General features: G+C 40.1%; 1 protein-coding gene across 1 annotated transcript in view; it reads right to left on the bottom strand.

The window, feature by feature from the left end:
* Positions 1-22787, bottom strand: part of SLC22A23 (solute carrier family 22 member 23) — a 411540-nt gene that overhangs the window by 100392 nt on the left and 288361 nt on the right. Inside the window, exons 4-5 of the mRNA XM_030208530.1 lie at positions 19991-20159; positions 10067-10194 (exon numbers count right to left, since the gene is read on the bottom strand). Of these exons, the coding sequence (XP_030064390.1) occupies positions 10067-10194; positions 19991-20159 (297 nt within the window). The remainder of the gene's footprint in view (positions 1-10066; positions 10195-19990; positions 20160-22787) is intronic.

Here is a 22787-nt window from a genome sequence, read left to right as displayed (position 1 = left end):
GTGGTTGTCAGAAGGTCAACAGTGGTGAAGCTGGGGATCCCTTTCAGTAATTCATCCTCCTGGAGTAGTGGCTGTAGGTCTTATGAGTTTCTTAGTTTTCCCAGTTCTGGATTGCATGTCACTTACAAGGCGTACTCTGAGGTTTTCTTTTCTTTGTACTGCTTGAAGTAGGTGCCTCCAATTTGCTTCCTTCTGCCATACAATAAACAATTTCCAACTTTGTGTGCCATTTTTGGAATTATCTTACTGTTCTTGTCTCCATCACTTCCACTGGGACACCGTTCTTTGTATCTTCTACCGTTTCTATGAAGAAAAGCTCAACTGCGGACTCAGGTGTCTTTCCCTTTTGACCTTCACATCATGACCATTTTCACTGGAAAAAGTTCATTTCTTAGAAATTCTAGTTATCCCTTTTTTTTCTCTCAAAGGTCCTTATGTCTCAACCTATAGGGCTGCTGGGGACAGACTTAATTGTTTTTCTATCCTTTTTTAGGTATACTACTACTAATCATTTCTATAGCGTTATTAGATGTAAGCAGCGCCGTACACATTATAAGCAGGTACTTTCTATGTCCCTAGAGGGCTCACAATCTCTTTTTGTACCTGGGGCAATGGAGGGTTAAATGACTTGCCCAAGGTCACAAGGAGCTGCAGTGGGAATCGAACTCAGATCGTCAGGATCAAAGCCCACTGCACTAACCATTAGGCTACGCCTCCACTGTGGCCTTAGTAATACACATAGCACTGCAAACAAGTTGTTATCACTGTTTTTCTGCTAGTTATACTTCTCTTTATACACTCTAGCTTTGGCCCTAGTCATTGCCCTGGTGCACTGTTTTATTACTCTGAGATCATGATCTCTCTCTCTCTCTGGCACATCACTTCTCCTTTAAATTTCTGCACAACAAAATGCATGGCTGCACTTTTGCTTGAAACTTATCTGCCAAGCATTGGACCTTATCTTGTGCTTACTTAGGTGACCCTTTTTTCTGCTTCCTCAGGCATTTCCACTTTGTTGCAGATATTACCATCATCTGCAGAAGAATTAAATGTTTCATGCTGTTCTCTCTGTAATCTCACGCATGACAATATTGAACAAATCCAGTCCCAGAATTCATCTCCAAGGCATTTTATGAACTACAAACTCAAACTCCATTTATCACTACCCTCCACTTCTTGTCAGTTTCTAATCCAGCCAACCACCTCGAGCCTCACTCCTAATCTATATTTGTATCTTCTGCACGAACACTGTCCAATACCTTGAAATGGTTTATGGTTTATTCAGATTTGTTGAATCGCCTTTTTCAACCAGATAATTCAAGCTGTTCTACCATAAAATCAAACTAAGGAAAGGAACTCCAATATATTTATAGGAAAGCACACCAGTCATAAAAGAAATAATGAAATCTAAGTACACTCTTGATCAAATTCCTTTATAGGCATCTCTCTCTCTCTCTCTCTTGTTGCTGTGTATTTTTTTCCTCTAGAAGTTTAACCTCTTTTAGCTTCTGGCTTATTTCATCAATATAGTACCCTCTTTATATTTCCTGACTTTCTGGGAACACCAATCAAGGTCAAATCCCAAAGGAACCTACTAATCAGACTTGTTGGATAATATGGGATGCTGTATTTGATACATCAGAACTCAACTCTTATTCTATAGTGCTAAACAGCAGAATAATTAATACTTAGCAAGCACAAGTCATCACACTCAAATTTTGAATACAACCATGCTATCAGAAATGGGAACCCTCTATGCAAATGCCCCTCACTCAGATTTCTGTTCTGGATTCACACACATAAGTTGGTCATGTAGCATTTTATTTACCACTTTATAATGACCTGTTTAATCCACCAAGGTGATGTTTCCCAACCAGTACACCACAGCAAAGGTCCTTCCATGTTGCAGTATTTCCAGTCCTGGCATAATCCTCCACTAGGATCCTTATATGCCTTCATGGTGATAACACTTTTACCCTCCCTCACTGCTACAGTCCTGGCAGGAGCCATAAGAGAGCAACAGGTTGCCCGACGGTGCCTCCTCTTTTAGCTTTGTGAGACATCTGAATGCATGGGTTTATCCAAACATGACATCAGAAGGAAACTGAAGGAGAAAGCAGCCATAGGTAAGAAGACTGGAATGATGTGCTGCTGTTCTGCTACCCAGTGGAGTAAGAAAACAAGACATGCATGTGTGGGATGGGGGAGCTTTGAAAATGCAAGAGAGAAAGACCCCAGTGGATGTTGGAGGAGGAATAAACAGGTAGTAGTGAATTTGGGGAGAGAGGGGAGTACAGCACAATAGCTTATGTTGGGGGAGGTATGGGGGTGAGAGAAAAGAATGGGGGGGTGGTGTTTTGTTTCAGGACAGTTTACATCCTCAAGAGTATGCCCTAAATGAAAAAGGCCTATAAGAAGCATCACATGAAGTCCCAGCTTTCCCCACCACACCCTTTACGAGCAAACTCCCTGACTAGGATGTTCTGTCTGCAAATACCCTCTGCATTAAGAAATGGGAATCATAGGAAATCCTAGGCAAGTTCTTTGTGCCAAAGTCAACTCATCAGCTTGTTAGCTTTGAATAAACAATGAAATTCCAGGACGGTAAGAGCTGTTTTTGGTTCAAAATATTTATTTTAAGGTGCTTTCTTAACCACTCTAAACAGAATCTTGAAGTGATTTACAACAACAATAACAAAAAAAACAAACAGATAAAACAACACATCAAACACTCTCTCTATATCTCCCCCCTCCCCCGTTAACAGCTAGAAATACAAACTATTCAGAAATCTAACCCCCATATGCACCATCCCGGATGTTATTTTTTTGGACATTTTGAAAGCCAGTTGTTGCGCCAGATAGCTGGGGCAGAAGCGATCCTCCTATGCTCCTGCCCATGCAGTCTCCACTCTCTATACTGAAAAAGTGACTGCCGTGTCAGTGGCAGAGTCACGAGATTGCCTGCTGCCGCGGGAACTCACAGCAGCTATATTCAGTACGGAGACTGCATGGGCAGAAGTGTAGGAGGATTGCTTCTGCCCCAGCTGACCACTGGACCACCATGGAGGCAAGGAAGAGATTTATTTTTCCTCATTCAAACAGGAGCGCGGGTTGGCGGGTCCAAGATAGGGCGCAGCCTGGTGTGAGAGTCATGCTAGAGGCTATAGACGAAAGGATAGGTTCCGTGGAGGTGCGCCTGTGAACTTGTTGCTTTCACTTGCAGCCGTTTAGTCATATTTTGCGGAGTGATGAGTTTTTGGCTGGGCGGGGACCGTTTTAAGCCAGTTTTAGCTAGGAGGCGATGGAGTTGCTTGTGTACCTGGAAGCAGTGGGATATGTTTTGCTTTGCAGTCACTGGGGGAATATAATCAGGTGCACGTTTTCTTCCTTTACTTGGTTAACTGAACTTCCATTTTTTTTTAAACTGGTAAGCTGCCTGGTTCTCAGTTGGGTTTTATCATCATTTTGTGAGCAGCTCCAGGGTTTGGGTTTATGGGGTGATAAACGTGTTTTTTTTTTTTCTTTCCGCTCTTACGTTTGAGACTAGGAGCCGGGTGGAAAAGTATTGGGTTATTTTGCAGATGTTAATCGGCTACTGACAGTTTTTTCTCCTTAACAGAATGTTGCTTTAGAAAATGTAAGAATGGTGAGAATAGGGACGTGTGTACTTGGGGGGCGGGGGCTCCCCTCTTGAAAGCTTAATTTTTACCTACTTTGAGGAATCCTGGTTTTTAAGTTACTGTAAATAAATGTAATATTCCATAACCAACTTTAAATTTCTGGTATGAATTCAGTTGTGCAATGATTGTAGTCATATGAAATATCAAGGTTTCTTACACATTTTTCATAATATAAGATTTTGCTGATACACATACTGCTCATGTTCTGCGTTAATATTTTATAGCCTGTTGAGAAAAACTGTTTTATCAACCTGTCTAGTGCCATTCTGTTTTGTGATATGTATTGTAGTAGAGGTACAGGTTGACCGAAAATACTGAAATTCTTTTTCTGTATGTAGAAATCTAATTTTAAGAAGCAGAATTCTAGCATCAATGAGTTTCTCAAGCCTCTGCTGTTCTTGTTTTTTTGTACTGTGCACCTTGTGCAAGAATTAATTTATTTTAGTATTTTTTTCCCCAATGGAAATTCAGGAAGTACATTAACAATTTGCTGATGTAGTGGGGCAAATAATAATGGTGCAGTTTTAGCATTTTGAGTATAAAAGATACTGAGTATATTGCATTATGATTTTGGAAATTAGTTGTCCAAAGCTGCAGCTTGCTTGCTCAGTCATAAACCTTATAACCAACATCAGTAAACAGATAAGTTATAAAATATGACATAGTTACTGGAAGTTATCTTTTCTAATTTTGTATTTAGCGGAGTATGTAAGAAAATGCATTTCTGATATTTTTACCAGTATTTTCACTGCATATAGAATTTGGCTTTCTTGGGGGGTGGGGGGTCTCCAGTTGTCGTCTGCATGTTTTTTGTGGCCCCCTGTTTTGTATCAGTTGAGGGTCTGTCCATGTTCTGCAAGTGTGACTGAGGTGAAGGATTCTGCTAGCATGTAGTATCCTGTTTAGGAATCTATAATGGTCCAGCTTGTTTCAGTTTCCCCCAGTAGTGGGTATATTGGTAGATAGGATTGCTAATTAATCACCTTCTTACATAGGTAATTAGAAGCTGATATATTCTCTTCCAATGCAGAAAGAACATGTACTGGGCAGCAGACACTCATATCAAGGAACTTTTGACCAAACTTACTACACAAATATATATGTACTTTAACTGCAGCAGCTCTACATTTGTCCATGAGCAATTTAGCCTTAGTGCTTCCCAGGGGGCGTAGCTACGGGTGGGCCCAGGCCTACCCAGTCTCAGTCTAAGCGCCAATCAGATGTCTTTTCTTCTTATGCGTCAGTAATCCTGCACAGCTGACACATAAGATGACAAGGCAACTGACTGGCACTCAGTCTGAGTGGGCATACTACTTGTCTCACATTCAGCTACGTGAAAAAAGCGCCTCTATGCTTTAGCGCTCCAGCCTCCAACAAACAAGCAACAGGTGCCCTCCTGCCTGCCTTGTGTGCTGCTGTTTGGGCCTGGAGTCAGGTTTCAGGGGATCTCCGCTGCAAGTCTACCACTATGCGGAGTCTGCTCTGCATTGTAGTTTGCCTCAACTTACCTAAGGTGGCAGCTGCTGCTTTATAGTTGCAGCTCTTCTAGTCTCTGTTCCTCGGTGTCTCCTGCCCTCGTGGTCCACGTGCACCGATTACAGCATAGCACGCATGGCTCTGCAGCAAAATCAGCCTGGGGAGTTGGTACTTGGCAGCCTGCGCTGCTTTTTAAAATTTAGTCAGCTCACTCCCCCCCCCCATCCCGCACCGCCGGAGAAATCAGGAGTTAGCAGTCAGACACTGCAGCGACATCCCCGCCCCCAGTCAAGACTACTGTTCCCATGGTCTCCTCGGGTGGGGGGGGGGGGGGGGGCACTGCTGTAGACTTCTGCAAGGTAACGCTGCTCAGGTAAAAAAAAAAAAAAAATGTTTTCTGTATAATTTTTGCTGGTGGGTTTCTGAGTGGGCCCTGCACTGACCAGGTTAAAAAAAGAAGTTTTGTTTTTGTTTTTTTTATATCTGGGCTGTGCAGAGCCCACCAGCATGACATACAAAAATATTTTGTTTTTTTGTTTGTGTCATGCTGGTAGGCTTTTGCACTGCCCAGATGTTGTTAAAAAAATGTTTTATAATTCATGTTGGTGGAATTCTTTGTGGGGGATAGGCTCTGCAATGCCCAGAAAAGATAAAGAAAAAGTTTTGTTTAATGCTGGTGTGGTTCCGGGTGGAGGAGAGGGATTGGGAAGGGCAGGGCTGATGCCAGCCTACAGGGAAGGATGGGAGGTAGGGAAGGGAAAATCTGATGCCAGGCTACAGCAAGACAATTTCAAATTGTTGATCCTTTATTCTGTAATTGGGTTTGTCTGTGTTTTTCATGTTACCAAGGTAAGAGATTCTGTACATTCACTGCTTCCTTTTTAAAGGTATTGCTATTGGTATGTGTGTGCTAACGTTTGCAGCATAGGCTCTGAGAAGCTTCTTCGTGGGATTTAGTGTTAATCCACAAAGGGGGGGGGGGGGTCTTTTACTAATGAATAGCGCATGTTTTCTGCTGCACAGGAATAAAATGAGTCCTATGGCAAATAACACAAGCTAATTGTTAATAAAAGACCTCCAGAGTATCTGGTAGTGAAGGGATTCTGTGTTGCTACTATTTTTTTTTTTTTTTATTATTATTTATTTATTGAATTTTTTTTATACTTAAACAGAGAACATCTGTCAAGTGAAATACAGCCAGAATTACAAAAAAAAAAGGAGAAACATGATGCTTATAAATCATCATTATCATTCAAAAGGAAATTATTTTAAGCTTCATTAGACCACAATAAATGAGAGCAAAAAAGGGGGGTAGGAATTAGAGAAGATTATTGAGGAATTAAACATCACATAATAAGGCACCTTTCTTCCCAGTCTATAAACTAATTTTACTACTTTGATAATTTAGAGTCTAGAAAGGATCTTAGCTGTTCTGGTACATAAAAAATATATTTTATCTGAACTAGCCATATTATACATTTGCAAGGGTACGCTAGCATAAAGGAGCCTCCTATGTCCTTAATTTTAGATCTCATATTCAAAAATTCTTTTCTCCTTTGTTGTGTCGCTTTCGTGACATCAGGAAATAACCAAATTTTTTCCCCTCCAAACTGAGAATTTGTAGTTTTAAAGTATAATCTCATAACTGAGTTCATGTCCTGTTCAAAGACAAAGGAAACTACCAAGGTAGCTCTTTCAGTCACATTTTCTAAGGATTGTTCCAAAATTTCTGAAATATTATTCACATCAATATCTTCTTTTCCTGTGTCCTTTCCTTCTCCTTCTGCTCCTTTAGACTTATTTGGAATATAATAAATTTTATTAATTGGTGGAATTGCTTCTGAAGGAATTTTTAAATTTTCTAAAAGATATCTCTTGAACAAATCGAGAGGAGTAAAACCCAGGAGCTTAGGGAAATTGAGTACTCGTAAATTCAATCTTCTATTGTAGTTTTCCATATGTTCTATCTTCCTTCGTAATTCAGAATTATCTTTAACCACTACCGACTTGAACTCTTGCATTTGTAGTACTTCTTTCTGTAAATTCGTAACTTTTGGTGTTAAGTCCTGTTTAACTAGTTCTATTGATTCTTTAAGGCTTTCAATCTTATGGTTTAAAGTTTTTACCTCTTCAGACGAGTTCTGTAAAGTGGAATCCATTTGTACCAGTTTAAGCCAGATCCTGTCTAGCTTCATCTCCGTGGTTCCCTCCAAAGCTTGCGAGGTCTTCAATTCTTTGGGCTTCAGCGTCTCCAATGGCAGAGTCGTTTCCCCAACTGGCTTCCCTCCGAACGCACTTCCGGCAGACGTTTGGGTTGCTTCACGACTCGCCAGGGTCGCTGGACACGGAGGAATTATCGATGTTGGTGGAGGAGAAAGGGATGTTTCAATCTCCAGCAATGTTTCCGCTTCTCCGGATACCACTGCAGCGGGTCCTAATCTCCGTTGTTCCTGGGAGGACACGGAGAAGAAGCGCTCCAGGCCTGTTTGTATCGGGGAAGAAGTTGAGGTAGGTTGGGGCACTATCCTCATCGCCCCTTTGCGTTTTGAATGTGGCATTTCAATAGTGAAAATCTTCAAAAACAAGCCGAGAGTGTCTTACACTACTCGCGTTCACGGCGCCATCTTGACACGCCCCCCCACCTCTGTGTTGCTACTATTGAGGTGCTACCAGAATTTGAATACATTTTTTCTATGGACAATTATGTTCTGCTTGCTACAGATTCCACAGTAGGTGGTTTATGTTGATGCAGTACAGCTATTGGGCAGACTATTTACTTAGAAATCCATCATCAAGTGCACTCTAAGGTATTATTTAATGGTACCCCAAGAAACACTACTCATACCTATATACATACCCCCTGATATTCAGCACTATTTAACCAATCAGCAACGGCCGCTAACTGCTTAAATAGCATTGAACCGGCTAGCTACAAATATTCAGCGGGAGATAATCGGTTATCTCCGCTGAATATTCACAGCTCACAGCGGCTAACCAGCTGTATCACGTGATACAGCTGGTTAGCGCTGACATTCTTACCTGGGTTTAGCATTTAAATAGGACTGTTATTTATGCGGTACTCTTTAACCGCTAGGAATTAACCGGTTAGCACTGAATATTGGCTTAACTGGTTAAGTTCCGGTGGCCAAAAATGACACCGGAAATTCAATGCTGATCGCTGGGTATGGTGTGACATTGAGTTTACAAGTTCAGAACTGGCAGCGGCCTTTAACTATGCCGCCCACCACTGGATGAATATCAGCCCCAAAGTGCCCACCCAGATTAGCTCTAGGCCCACCCAAAAGTCAGGTGTGGCTACGCCAATGCTTCCAGCTCTTCACTGGGATTAGATTTTACATCTACTGTACCCAACTCAGAGTATAACCAGTCTTAATTCTCTCCTCTCTCAACATCCTTCGATAAAGTGTAAAACAGCAACTAACACAGTGCCACCTCTTTCTGTTTTTCTCACACCTTTTGCTTTCACTCACACCTTGCACTTACTGCTTTTAGATCTGTTGCACCAAGGAAACAATGCAATCACTCCATCAGTATAGAATAATCGCCCCTTATATCTGCACTTAGAATCATATCAAAAGTGCAAGATGGCCCTTAAAACATAATTTTTTTAGGCAGAGGGTTTTTTTCCCCTTTTTGCCGATCAGGCTAAAGGCAGGGTTCTTAACCCAGTCCTGTTTTCAAGATATTCACAATGAATATGCATGAGATTGTTCTGCATACAGTGGAAATAGTGAATGTAAATTTCTCTCATGCATATTCATTATGGGGATCCTGACAACTTGACTGGCTAGGTGTCCTGAGCACTGATTTGAGAACTGGTTATTTAAGGACGTGCAAAAGAGCACAGAAAAAAAAAGAATGTCATCAGCTAAGAGGCCTTTTATTTTGTTTTTTTCAGGCCAAAGCCATCACTCAGTAATTCCGATGCCCTTATCAGGATCGAGATTTACTCCTTTAATCATACATTTATCAATATTTAGGAATTATCACAGCAGCTAACACAAATGTGGGCTAAATGCTAGCAAACAAAAGTAGCTTTGCTCACGAGGGTTTCTTCTTTTTCTTTGGAGCAGCTCAGGTTGCTGTGCAACAGAAAATATTTAGCACTTTCAGAGCCAGATATTTCTGTTTTACTTATTTCTCATTATTAACACAAAGTAGATGCCATTATTATCATTTCATTCACTGAATTTACACACTAAGGGTACAAGGCACCTTACAATCAGCAAAATAATACAATAAAAGTTTTATTAGCTCTACTACTACATCTTACCTACAACCACCAAGGCCCACCAGACGCCCATTCCAACTTCAAACCCCTCAAAAGCAGGGCAAAAACCTCACACACCAGCTGTTTCTGGAGAGCCAAAATATCTGTCAATAGTCTAATTTCCTGAAGCAGGGAGCTCCACAATAATAGAACTGCTGCTGAGAAAGCTATTCTACCAGTCAGTGGTAAACTGGTAAACTCGCCTCTTTCACCCTCAGAATCACTGGTCTCTATGAACTACTTTTAAGATGTAAACTGGCAGCCCCCCTTCTCTGAGGATCTGAGAAGGAACTGTCTTGTGTATTCTTTCAGTGAATGGTCCTGAATGTTGGTCACCAGATATCAAATAGTCCAGCATTTCTTGCATTTTGTGGAGTGAGGCAACAAGCCATATTACATACACACACAAAATACAGCCCAAATGTAACATTATTCTAACCCTGTTATTGTACTTTCACCACAAGCAAATTAGATATGATGGGGAATGATTTTACAGAACATTCTATTATTACCGTTCAGGCTTTTTGTAAGAATGAATCCCATAGTCAGAGTCAAGGACCATTCTAAAAGCAGACTAAACCAATGGCTGGCATGCAGATAAACAGAGAGAAGTGCTCACCAGGCATCAATCCCTTTATGTCACTTTCGGTGTGCATCCTATTTTTGCACACAACATGAAGGATCAGCTTCTTAGACGCCTCAAACTGCTGTGTGGCCATCAGCCACCTCAGAGATTCTGGAAATATGCTACAGAAACAAAAAACAAAAAAAACAAATATTATTGTGTATCCTGGCACAGCAGTTACCAAAATCCTGGTATTATTCAGGCCCACCTTTTCAAAAGAGGTTATCCAGTTTATATAGCAAATCCTTGCTGCTGAGAGTGGTTAACACACTGCAGCACAAAACTGTATACAAAGATGCTGAAGCTGGAAGGTCACACTTGCCACCCATGGTGGCTTTCAACAAACCTTTTGCTACAAAGAGTCACTTGATCCAGATTGTGGTGGCAGATTATGAAGGAGCATGAGCCAAGACTGAGCTAACCCAACCCTTCCTCCAGCATGAAAAGCATGAAGTTGAGTGGGTCACCACAGGCCCTACAAACCCACATTAGACTACCCCCCCCCCCCCAGTCTGTGCTTCACAATCTGCTGTCAATCACCATAATCAGGACTAGGCCTGGCCCACTTGATAAGAATTTTGCAAGGATTAGGGAGAAAGTGGCCTGGGAATGAGGGGACAGTGGACAAAAAAACATTGTTGGGGGGGGGGGGGGTGAGTGAGCCCCAAAGGACAGTGTGGGGGAGACAACAACAGACATAAGGCCAGAGGGCAGAGGAAGAATGAGAAATGTGACCCGCCAAACAAATGTTTTGATCTAAATACCCTTGTGGCCGTATCATTTTGACACCTGTACCACAGTTCATTGCCTGATTTTCAAATAAACTGACAGAAATCAAAACAATTTTTGTTGTTACCAACACAATACAAAACATAAAACACACACAGGAAAGGGAAAACTGGGTTATTACCCAGGGTTCCATACTTTAGCATGTGCCAAAATTCTGCCTCACTGAATATTTGTTGAATATTTGTAATATCAACTTTGGACTAAGGTACTTTTGTTGTTATTTCATGTATAGGAGAAAGTGAAATTGAAAATGTCCAACTTGATTTTAGTGATATAGTAACATAGTAACTGACAACAGATAAAAGACCTGCATGGTCCATCCAGTCTACTCAACAGTGGCCAGAACCACACCTGCCACACTGGGTAGGTTACATACCATGCCAACCACACACAGGACAAACAGAAACAGGGAGAGTGGACATCCCTGATGCTTCCATGCTCTAAAAGGAAAGGGGCAAATAATACCCTATTCACAAGTGTTTGAGTTTGAAGAGCAGAGTACATATTTCCTGTAATACCAAAAACTTTCAGAAATTTCCAGAGGTACGACCATGCTATACTATCAAAAGCCTTCTCAGTATCTTGGCTTACTAAAGCCACATCAGTTTTATTGTGCTGCCTTTCAAAAACTGATACAATTGCGCTTCTAAAATTAGGGCAACTATTTCTCTTATGCACAAAGCCCATTTGTTGAGGGGCAACTAAGGTTGGTTTTATTTAATGTAGTCTGTTCGTTATGATTTTTGCATTTATTTTGAAGTCAGTGTTTATCAGCAAGATAGGATAATAGCATACCACTTGTTCTGAATTCCTTGGCAGAAGCTCCTGGTGACACATCCTCAGTGTGAGAGGATATCGCATTCCATGGTGAGCTGGTCCTGGCTACTGGATTACTTCCAGTGGCTCTAGGGTGATGCTGTCCTTTTAGAAGACCTCCCTCCTCCAAGGCAGGACAGGGGCTACCAGATTGGAGGTGTGACTTCTCTACAACGTCCCTGTAGGCTTCCTCTATGTACTTACCTTGTCTCCCTCGCGCCACCAAGTCTGCTAATCAAGCCTCAAGAGAACGGACTCATTCTCTGGGAACTATGAGCTCTTTGCATCGAACACACACATATAACCTCTCACCAACTGGGAGATAATCATACATATGACACTCAATGCAAAAGACTGGACAGCACCCCTCTCGCTGCTGGACTTTGTCTGCAATTTAGTATTATATAGTTGTTTAATTAAAACTTCTTAAGGTACTAGGGATATCAGATGGATATAAAGAGCCTTAAGATTATATGGTGTAATATTTAATTATTATGATTTATTTACCGCCTTTTTGAAAGAATTCACTCAAGGCAGTGTACAGTAAGAATAAATCAAACATAAGCAATAGACAATTACAGCATTAAAAATATTCAAATAGTAATACAAAGTATGGCATAGTATATACTACTTACAATGTAATTTATTTAGTGTTTGCTTCTCAGAAACTAATTAAATGTAATTAAAACTCTAATGAAAATGTTCCTCTTGTTGTCCTAATTAGAATAATTGACTATAAATGAAGAGTTGAGCTAGGGTGGGTGGGAATAAGGATGAACTAGGCACTGCTGTTCCTTCTAGAGTCTATCTTAATGCTGTGGCAGAAAATTCAAGTTTTAAAACTAAGAGGGAAAAGAGTATGGTAACTAGTTAATAAAGTTTGGTTTTATTTCTTTATTCTGAGTTTATCAATAACATATAATTCCCCTTTTAAACCCAATCTTTAAATTATCGAGCACAGAGCAAAATAATGTCACTTACCCAGAGAAACATCCTGTTCTCTCAGAACTTCTCAGAAAGAAAGTTAAGTGGGACCTTTCCTCTCTATTATCTATTCCTTGTGTCAGTTAAAAAAAAAAAAAAAAAAAACCACCACCACCACCTTCCCTGCCTGTGGAAGAAGTTACAAAACTCTGAATGTGACTGTTTTAGAACAGCCTATTTATTGGAACACAGTTTTCACAAAAGCATGCATTTGCACACTTATAAGAGGGCTCCCTCATGTTATATCTTTTTAGTTATTTATACATCGTAGGTAACTGATTGTTTTAATGTGCCTGTTTTTACTTTTATTTATAATTTTCTTATTATAGGGATGTCTATCTGTGAGAAAATATGTAGGACGTTGCCCCAGTCCGTTAATAATAATCCATCACGTTGTCAAGACCACCTTAAGCCCCAAAGTCCCACCCAAAGAGGATGTGGCACAGGATGGGTAGAGCCACAAGGACAGCTGCCAGGAAGTATTAAAGGTGGGGCCAGAGTTGGATTAAGGAGGTCCAGGGAAGGGAGAAGCAGGCCCACAGTGTATGCTTTTACTACTATGTTAGTTACCTTTACCTGGCTCAGGTAGGCCAAACCTTAACTTGAATAACTGTGGGTATCCTGTTCTTGAAGCCTGGCTGGAGCCAGACCAATGCTTGTGTCACCTGAGAGAGAGACTGTGTGAACTATATTTTGGGGCCTGTCAGCCACAGGCCTAGCTTCAATTTCCTCTGAATCTCGAGAGACTTGGAGGCTCATTTTCAAAGCTCTTAGACTTTCAAAGTTCTACGATTACTACGTAAGTCTAAGTGCTTTGAAAATACACCTCTTGACCTTTCATTTTCTGTGCCTGTGAAGTAAAAGGTCTTAGCTTTTGACTTAAGAACGTTTTGCTTTATCTTTGTAACCTTGTGTGACTGTGTGATATGAAGGCCACCCTCAACCCTCACTCACATTATCGCAGTATCTAATTTATTTTCATTAATATGATTGTAGTTCATACTATGTTTCTAGATATATGAGAATCTTATAGTCTGCATTGTGTTTCAGTTTTTATCCTCTGATGCAGCCCATAAGTGGATGAAATTGGTCACGTTGGGCTATTTTAACAAAACACTTACAGCCTTATGATCTACTTTATTTTTGCCACTATTGGCTGTGGATCTCATTTGCTTCTCCTATACTGTTACAATTCATTGTACATATCCTGAAAACTGAACTATTTGAGATCCACAGGACAGGTTTGGGAAGCCCTGCACTAAGACACCCTTCCTGCAAATGTGTCACAAAGTGTTCCTAGTTGGTAGTCCTCTCCAGCTTACACTGAAGTGCAGCTTGCGAAGCCCACAAACTATACTCCTGCCTCAGCCAGAAGAGTGCAAAACTGCAATTTTTTTTTTTTTAGTTTGTTCTAATAATTTCAACTTCTTATATATGCTGCCCTGCTTTGATTTCCCTCTTCCAATTTCTAAAAGATTAAACATACAACTTTGGCTCAATCAGTCTCTTTATTCTAACATGTTGCTGCTGCCTGATTACCGTTTCTCAATGATGAATATCCTCAAATGCTCTACAGCAAAACTAATGGGTTACTGCATCCCAACTTAGGCTACAGGAACTGTAAATTTACACTACAGTAATGGTGGTGGAGATAAAATGAAACCACTGAGCTTGCTTGCCAAGAATCAATGCTTGACATGTTCTACTGATGCTTATGTTACTTTAGTTATTAAGGGGCCCTTTCACTAAGCTGTGCTAAAAAGTGGCCAGCGCTATCACTAATGCAGGGCTTTCCCGTGTACTGAGGCCACTTTTATAGCTGCTGTAAAATGGCCACATTTCCCATTTTCTCTATTAATGGCCAAATGATAAATTTTCCCATTAGAACATGACCATTAGCATGAGAGCATTTACCGACACCTATTTTCTAGCTGGTAAAGGATCCCACGCTAATCGGTTGGCACACGTCAATGTAGTTGTGCTAACCGAGCATGCCTACTCTCTGCACCCCTGACGCTAAAAAATAAAGTATTTTTTAGCATGCGGGACGTGTGCGCTGATTCCAAAACTACCATGGGATGCCTAAGTGTGCTCCCAGTAGTGCTTTTTTAACTTGTAGTAAAGCGCGCGTTAGTGCTTAAAGAAGCTTAGTAAAAGGGCCCCTAGATTTTGCTTTGTGAATGTTGAACAAAGTAGGGATGCCAACAGACTATGCCTGACATTTGTGTCAACATTACAAGGTGCATAAGTAGTCCAGACTGAAATATACCGTGCAGTCTATCTGAATTCAAAACACGTCTCCACCTTATTGATGAGGTGCAAAACACAATGAGGAAAACTTACTAAAGGTACGGCCAAGTACCAAAATACAAGGCAGACCAACGCATGCACATAACGCCAATTGGCTGGGAGCAACTAAACTGAAATACGAAAAATATCACTATTTACTTAGAAAGCTAGGCTGCCTCATTGTGGTTCTGTTTTGCGTCCTCAAAAGAAAGGGAGACGTGTGTCTAATCAAAAAAGGAGGAAAACAACACAGCAGATCAGAGTAATAAGAGCTTTATTAATAGTACCATATACCAAGGAAATGCCCAACACAGGCCGTGGTTCGCCCAAAAGGGCTGCGTCAGGAGCTATGGAGTGAACTGTATGATGAAATAATTTTCCACCAATAAATGTTGTTTACAACAATCCTGAGAAATATGTGAAAAAACCAGCACAAAAACTGCTCCCTGAGGTTGCCTAGTGCCCACCAGCAATTCCGCAGCTTTCCTTCGCCAATAACCCGTCCCCTCAAAAAAGGATCCTCAACTGTAATATTTCCTTCTACCCTGGGTGATCCATATAACTTAAGGGGTGCTATTCTAGCATCAGTAGCTTGAAAAACTTTTCTTGTCTTTTTTAGCATCTCATCTGGTGCTGCTAAATACCAGTTCTCAAAGAGGACTCAGGTCTTATTTAATACAAAGGAGACAAAGTCAAAAATGAAAAATTTAGTCCAGAAGAAAAAACAAACAGCTGAAGCAGAAGTCGCAAACCAGAAAGCCAAGTGCCCTTCTACTGATTGCCAACTCCTTCCTAGTCACAGGCGATGCATTCAATACGGTAACAATATATCCTGTTATTTCTCTTCCTGGCTTAAGTGAGATTAAGCATTTGAAAAATGGTTCTCTTTGTTTTCAGATGAAATACGTGGACGTTAATTATGCACAGTTATTGCACAGAAAGTTCTTAAGGAAATGTTAACACACTGCAAACCTGGAAACCCATCAAAGGTTGATAAAGGGGACATTTGGAAGACAGAATGTTTTTGTTGCCTGTATAAGGCCTACTTTATTCTTTTCTTCAGACTCTCCTAAAAGCAATGAAACTTATATTCGTGAAATGTTTCAGGGCATTTCTGTTTTCAAAAATAAGTCACTCAGCTAGCATACAATATAAAAAAAATGAGTGAAGATTAAACACATAAAAGGGGGTGCTGTGTGCAACTTGTACTCCTGAGGAAATTCTGCACCATGCAACATTCCCCTTCTTTGCAGTATCTGACCTGGACTAGGAAATGAGTACAATGTGGCCTAGAAACACTTCCTGGTCCCCTCTGCCCTCCTCCATCTCTCCTCTCTTAGGCCAATCACACAGGAGCAGCGGAGTGGCACCATGTAAATAACATAATGCAAAAAAAAAAAAAAAAATTTCTGTGCATGCCATTTTAAAATTCATAGTTCTGTGCAGAACTATCGACAATCCTTAAGGTACTAAGGAGATTTTTTCCTTTAAATGGGCACAAGGCTGCCTGCAGTATTTGGGGGTATATATCCAATTTTGAGAGAAAGCTATTTCAATTGACTTATAACCTACTACTAATAGCATTAGCTAAAGATATGGAGAAAATCATAAGTATGTCCCAACCAGGAGAGATTATGTATTAATTTAATTTTAGTATTCAGTTCACACCTATACAGTGGTAGTTCAAGGTGAGTTACACTCAGATACAGTGGACATTTCCCATCCCCAGAGGGCTTACAATTCAGGTCTGTACCTGAATCAGTGGAGGGTTAAGAGATTTGCCTAAGGCCACGAGGGGTGTCAGTGGTATTCTAATCCTGGTCTCTCTGGTTCACAGCCTACTGCTCTAACCACTAGGCTACTCCTTCACTGGCATCAAAATGAATATCCTCCTGAGACTAAATTATCTATTCCTGGAATTACCTATAGATATCCTTGATAGGACCCTTAGAGATCTTCAGAAGATGATCTGGGGTACATTTGATGGAAAAGAGCACCTAGGATATCAATATAATGTACCAAATGTTTATTTTTCTTAGGTCTGCCTTCTCTATCTGGGCAGCGGAAGCCATGGCCCTTCTAATAGCCTGGAAGGAACTGCATAGCCCCTCTAGATACTTAATTACTCCAACCCTGTATCTGCTCATGGCAGTTCAGCACAGACTAAGCTGTAGCTAGGTCTGTAATTAGAAAGGAACCCAGTATTCAGTAGATATAATAAGATACTTTATTAGCATTGTCATTTCACCCAAAGATGGTACAGGCAAGCAGGTATTCATATGATGGTACAGCAGTTCACACACGTCTCTCTCTCCAACCTTCTCTGGTAGCCTTCCTTCTCTTGTCTGATCTAATACCCCTCAGATTGCTGCTTATATACAATTCTGACTCCATTCATTTCAATGGACCCCAGCCTCTCTCACCAGGGCTCTTGGTTCTTATCAGTTGATCAGAATGACTTCATATGTTCCCAAACCTTCCTCTAGCCCCCCCTTTGGATGTTCTCACCCGGGGTGCAGCTGACCCAGTACTATCTCTACATAACCATAGCAACTCTTGCTCATGACGTCTTGCAGGTGCTAGTCCCAGAGCAAATGCCCCCCTCCCTTGCCAGCTCAGCACTTGCTACAGTGAAATGTAACTGTGTCAAAGGTGATCTCTGATTCTTACAAGCTAGCTCTCTTTTGTATCAGAGATGATTTTGATTTTAAGAAGCCTAGCTCTTATTATGAGCCATTGGCCTGTATTTTACTGAGAGCAAGGGCTAGCAAGGCTAACATATTTCTTCACAAATGAAGGCAGATTGGGGGTGGGGGAGAGGGTTTGTACAATACTGTAATGCTGCTCAACTTCGGACAGTGGAGAAGTGGAGGGAAATAATTTGAAGCACGAGTCAGAACTGAGTGACCACAACACTGGAGCTGATTGATCTTGCTGTTAAATAGGAAAGCATAGTGCAGGGGTGGGAGGTACTAGATAAAACCACGCTCAGCTGACCAATAATGTGCGGGATAGGTAATGGTTCAGCTGCTCAAGGGAAACAAGTCCGTTTTGAACTCATTCAGTTCAATAGAGAGTATTCACCAGCATTGGAGTTGGGGGTGTATATGGAGTGGAGAAGAAAGGGACTGGTGAGCTGGGAGCAATTTGTGGAGAATAGGGTCCCAAAACTCACCATTTCTTCCCCTAACAGAAATATGGTTTAACAAACCAAGAATTTCAACACTATCTGCAGGTGAGGCATTATATTAGAGGGTTGAAAGTGAGGAGTAGTGCACATACGACAATTTTTGAGGAGATTTTGAAGTAGAGGAAAAGTAAGGAACTGTTGTCTAAGATTTATGGTTCTTTAAGATGGAACCTCAAGGAAAAACCCAAATACATTAGAACCTGGGAAAGGAATCTGGGAGGATGTTTGGGATGAGAAAACATGAGCAGAAATGTGCACAGCCACAGCTGGGTTATATTACTCAGTTGGTATGTTGGAAAACAAGTATAAGTACACACCTTATACCGGAACATATTGGAATGGGAGTGGACAGGACAGAGATTTGCTCTATATATTGGGGGGGGGGGGGGGGGGAGCATCCAGCGCTGAAGCAGCTCTGGAGTATGTAACTATGATGGAAATGGTCAATCTGAGACACTATCTTCTGAAGCTGATGGTTGAAGGTCAGAGTTCCCATGTAGGGAAGTATGTCATCTTGTATATGCAATTAACCATCTTGGCTGTTGCCAATCTATTGGGGGAGGGAGGAGAACACTCTCCTGTTCTGCTGAGGGAAAAGAAGTAGGGAAGCGCTTATATGACATCTACAAAATGTGTAAAATCAGTGCAAGGAAATGCCTTATAAGTGGGCAGGATATGAAGGTAATGGGGGTGGTGGAGGAAAGTGCTGGAGGGTGAGGACAGATCTTATTTTAGTACGTTTAATTCATGTGCATTTGTAATTGAGTTTGATTTGCTTGGAGGTGGGCGATGGGGACAGGACTTTTAAACAGAGGGACCGGTTAGCTGTATGCAGTTGTATATTTCTGAAAGAGCTTTTACTTAGGTTAGGTTACCAATTTTATATTGAAAGAAGTAAAGAGATGTGGTAGCTGTGTTAGTCCACTTTCAAAGGTAATACATACAAAACAAAACATAGAAAAGAAAATATGATGATACCTTTTTTATTGGACTAAATACATTTTTGAAAGGAAAAACTAAAGACTGAATCATCTGAGGGATACATGTAGATGTAATGTTTGTATGACAGCAAATTCAGTAAAATGTTAATGAAGCAAACAAGAAAAGAAAATTACTCTGCCTATGGAGGAGTGGCCTAGTGGTGGACTTTGGTCCTGGGGAACTGAGGAACTGAGTTCAATTCCCACTTCAGGCACAGGCAGCTCCTTGTGACTCTGGGCAAGTCACTTAACCCTCCATTGCCCCATGTAAGCCGCATTCAGCCTGCCATGAGTGGGAAAGCGCGGGGTACAAATGAAATAAAAATAAAATAAAAATAAACCATGAGGCCCCTCAAAATGTGATAATGGGTCACATTTTCTTTAAGAGCTTTCTGTGCAATAACTACACATAGCTGCATCAATTGTCTCCATACATTTGATCTGAAAACAGAGAACCACTTTAAAATGTTTAATTTCACTTAAGCCAGTAAGAGAATTAAGAGAACATAATATTATTACTTTGTTAGTACCCCACTGGTGAACAGAAAGGAATTAATGATCAGCAGCAAGGCATTCGGCTTTCTGCTTTGGCTGTTTTGACTAAATTGCTATCTCCAATCAAAGAGAAGCTCAAATAAAAAAACTGCTTGTTCAGTTGTTGCATCTTTTAGGAAAAGGCATTTTAATGGTAAAAGTACACATTAAAATCTGTCTAGTGTATTCAATTTAACTGCTCTGACAATGAGCTTTGTAGTTCTTTCAACATCAATAAATGCTAAAAAAGGCAGGTATATATTTCTCCTGACAGCAAGACTTTTTGTTACTGATCTGATTTTCAGACTTCAGAACCGACTAGCACATCATACATACCACCAGTAAGGTAACATCAGAATGAAAGGACAGATGATGATGGCCTGGAGAACCTGCCAATCCTTGCAGAGAGCAGCCAGGCCTGGCATGAGGAACTGCCCCGCCATTGCAATGAAGCTCGCCACCATTGTGACCATGAATCTGGATCCAGGAGGACAGAGCTCTATTCCTGAAACAAATCCATACAAAACGCCATGGTTAATGCACTGCAAGGAAAACTTTATAATCTGTAAAGGAGAACAATAAGAAGTTTTGTCTGTCAATTTGTTTTAGTGTAGATCTAATTTTTCAAAACACTATAGGGTCAATGTCCACAATTTCTTAATTTGTTATAGTAAAGACCTAAATCCACAATTATTTAGCAGTCCTATCTTTTAAAATTAGTTTTCATCTCATTTGGGAAAACACATTTGAAATCACTGCTCCTACTTTTTTAGTAATTTTTATAAATTTTTCTCTCTTTTTTGAACGGCAAAGGTATTTGAAATGTCGTTTCTTTTTAAGACATGCTGCATGAGTTTGCTAACAGGCTTATTATATCTTCAAAATTGCTCTATGTTTGGTATTAATTTACAGTGTATTATTGTACAGCAACTACAGTACTGTATCAGCAATAGATCATTAACAAATGTTTAAGAGCACAGAAAAGTAATCCACAGCTGTGTAGGAATTTAGACTGCAGAGGGTAATCTTGTAAGGGAATGCCTAGGTTAGTAAAGCAATAAGGCAACTATTTTATAAAAACAAAGTACATTTATACATGTAAATCAGTGTTTCATAATAGTTCATACAATTATTCTTAATGGTCAAAATTCACATAAAAGTATTAGTAAAAGGCCAAACTTTAGATTCAGGTTTCAATCCCAAAAGTCATGGAAAAAAGTGAACTCGATTTTTGACTTAGTAATTTTTGAATTGATATGTATAGAACATACCAGATGTGCACAGTGCCATAGAAAGACATAATGGATATCCTCTACTTCTTGGCATCTAGAATTTCATCAAGACAGTCTAGGCATACAACAAAAGCATGAAATGTTCTAAACCAGAACAGCAAGGATGTAACTGAGAAAACAAAGCAGATGGCTACAGATGGGATAATTTGAGGAAAGATTAATCTGAATTTAGTAATGATGGAAGGGGTAAGCCCTCGTACGAGTCTGCATAAGGAAAAGCTAGTTACTAAACTGAGATGGTGAGCAGATATAAGCACCAGGCTCTGTGAGTGCCTGAGCAACCCTAATATTTATTCTGGTAAGTCTACAGATTTAGACAGCAAGCTCCATGCTGCAAAGCTACAGGAAACACAAGAAGGAATTGCTTCTGTATGCTAGTTACTGCTCCCACCTCCCTCTGCAGCCTATACAGGAGATGGGGTGAGCCTATCTGTCCCATGTGCTGAAGCCAGTAGGCGGAGCTTACCACCATTTTCGCTCACCCAAAACAATAGCAATTGAAAATAGCAAAAGATTATTAAAAATAAGTGCATGCCTATGTGTGGTCCATCTGTAAAAAGTCAAAAGCTGCTCCAGTTGGATAGGCAGTACCTTAAAAGGTAGAGGTCATAACATTGGGTTTTTTTCTGGGGTTTTTTTTTTTTTTTACTTATTTGACAGCTTTTTAATTTATTTGAAAGCTTCCCATATGATATCATGAAATAAAAAGTGAATATCACTAAAACTACTTAAAACATTATTGTAGCTGGTAGAAACAGCATTTATAAACTCTGTATTTTGTGCTCATTTTTCTACACTGTACTATACAATACAGATGGTCAAATTCCAGTGAGGATACCCTGTTTCCTGATGGGTTCATCTTAACTGTTGCTGTAATCTGCCTTGGGAAGGCTAGTGTTATAAGGATGGAATATATTGAAATTAAATGGAAGTAAAATTAAACTCTCCTGTCATTGGGGCACATGGTATAACATCTTCACATCGTCTGTTTTGTAGTTTATATTTTAGAAACACACATGGATTATTCTGTTTTGAGCCATGTTTCAAGGACAAGTGGTTTTATTAAGCCAAAATAAAAAATAAATATTTTGTTTCATGCAGAGCTCTTTTGTCTAAACATAACTAAATGGGCTATAATTTCCTAATGCAGTCCATTGGTTTTATTATATTTTGTTCTTGTGATGACTTATACTGTACCAAAACTGAAAACTCTTATATCTGTCTGGTTGATAATAACAACACTATCCACCCTAAAAGGATATTTTGTGGCTGTACATAAAGAATTTTGATATTGCATACATAAGTATATGTTTTTGTTCCTAGTCATGCATCCAAAGGTTATATAATCCTTTCAAGAAAATCAGTTAATCGTTTAACTTATTAGTGGAACATAACCACAAAGGCATGGTATGGTCGCATTTTAAATATGGTAATACTAGAGCTCAGCTAAGGAACAGGTTATTTTGAGTTAGCCTTCACTGGAACAAACTTGCTTTCCTTGTGTCATCACCATCCAGCTGAATAGACAAGTGTCTTAAAAGGTGGATGATAAAAGATTTTTTCTTGACATTTATATCACAGATTATCCCAAGCAAACTCGAGTTCAACGTGGTTTACATTTGAAAATATAGTGAGCCAGAATAATAGAATTCAATTATATCATGGGCGCAAGTAGATGGATATGTCTGAAACATTTAACAAAATTGAGATTACCACTGGGCATTTAGAAGTCTGTCCTTTAATGATGCCTAACGTTTAGCTATCATAGCTGTAAGTATAGTCAGTTATTCAAATATCACATGCATACACCAGAACAGGCATCCATACACATATTGCAAAAG

The sequence above is a fragment of the Microcaecilia unicolor genome, chromosome 1 (assembly GCF_901765095.1).
Source record: "Microcaecilia unicolor chromosome 1, aMicUni1.1, whole genome shotgun sequence".
NCBI classification, from domain to species: domain Eukaryota; kingdom Metazoa; phylum Chordata; class Amphibia; order Gymnophiona; family Siphonopidae; genus Microcaecilia; species Microcaecilia unicolor.
Note: the sequence above shows the minus strand (reverse complement) of the source record. Positions and strands in the feature narration are given on the sequence as shown.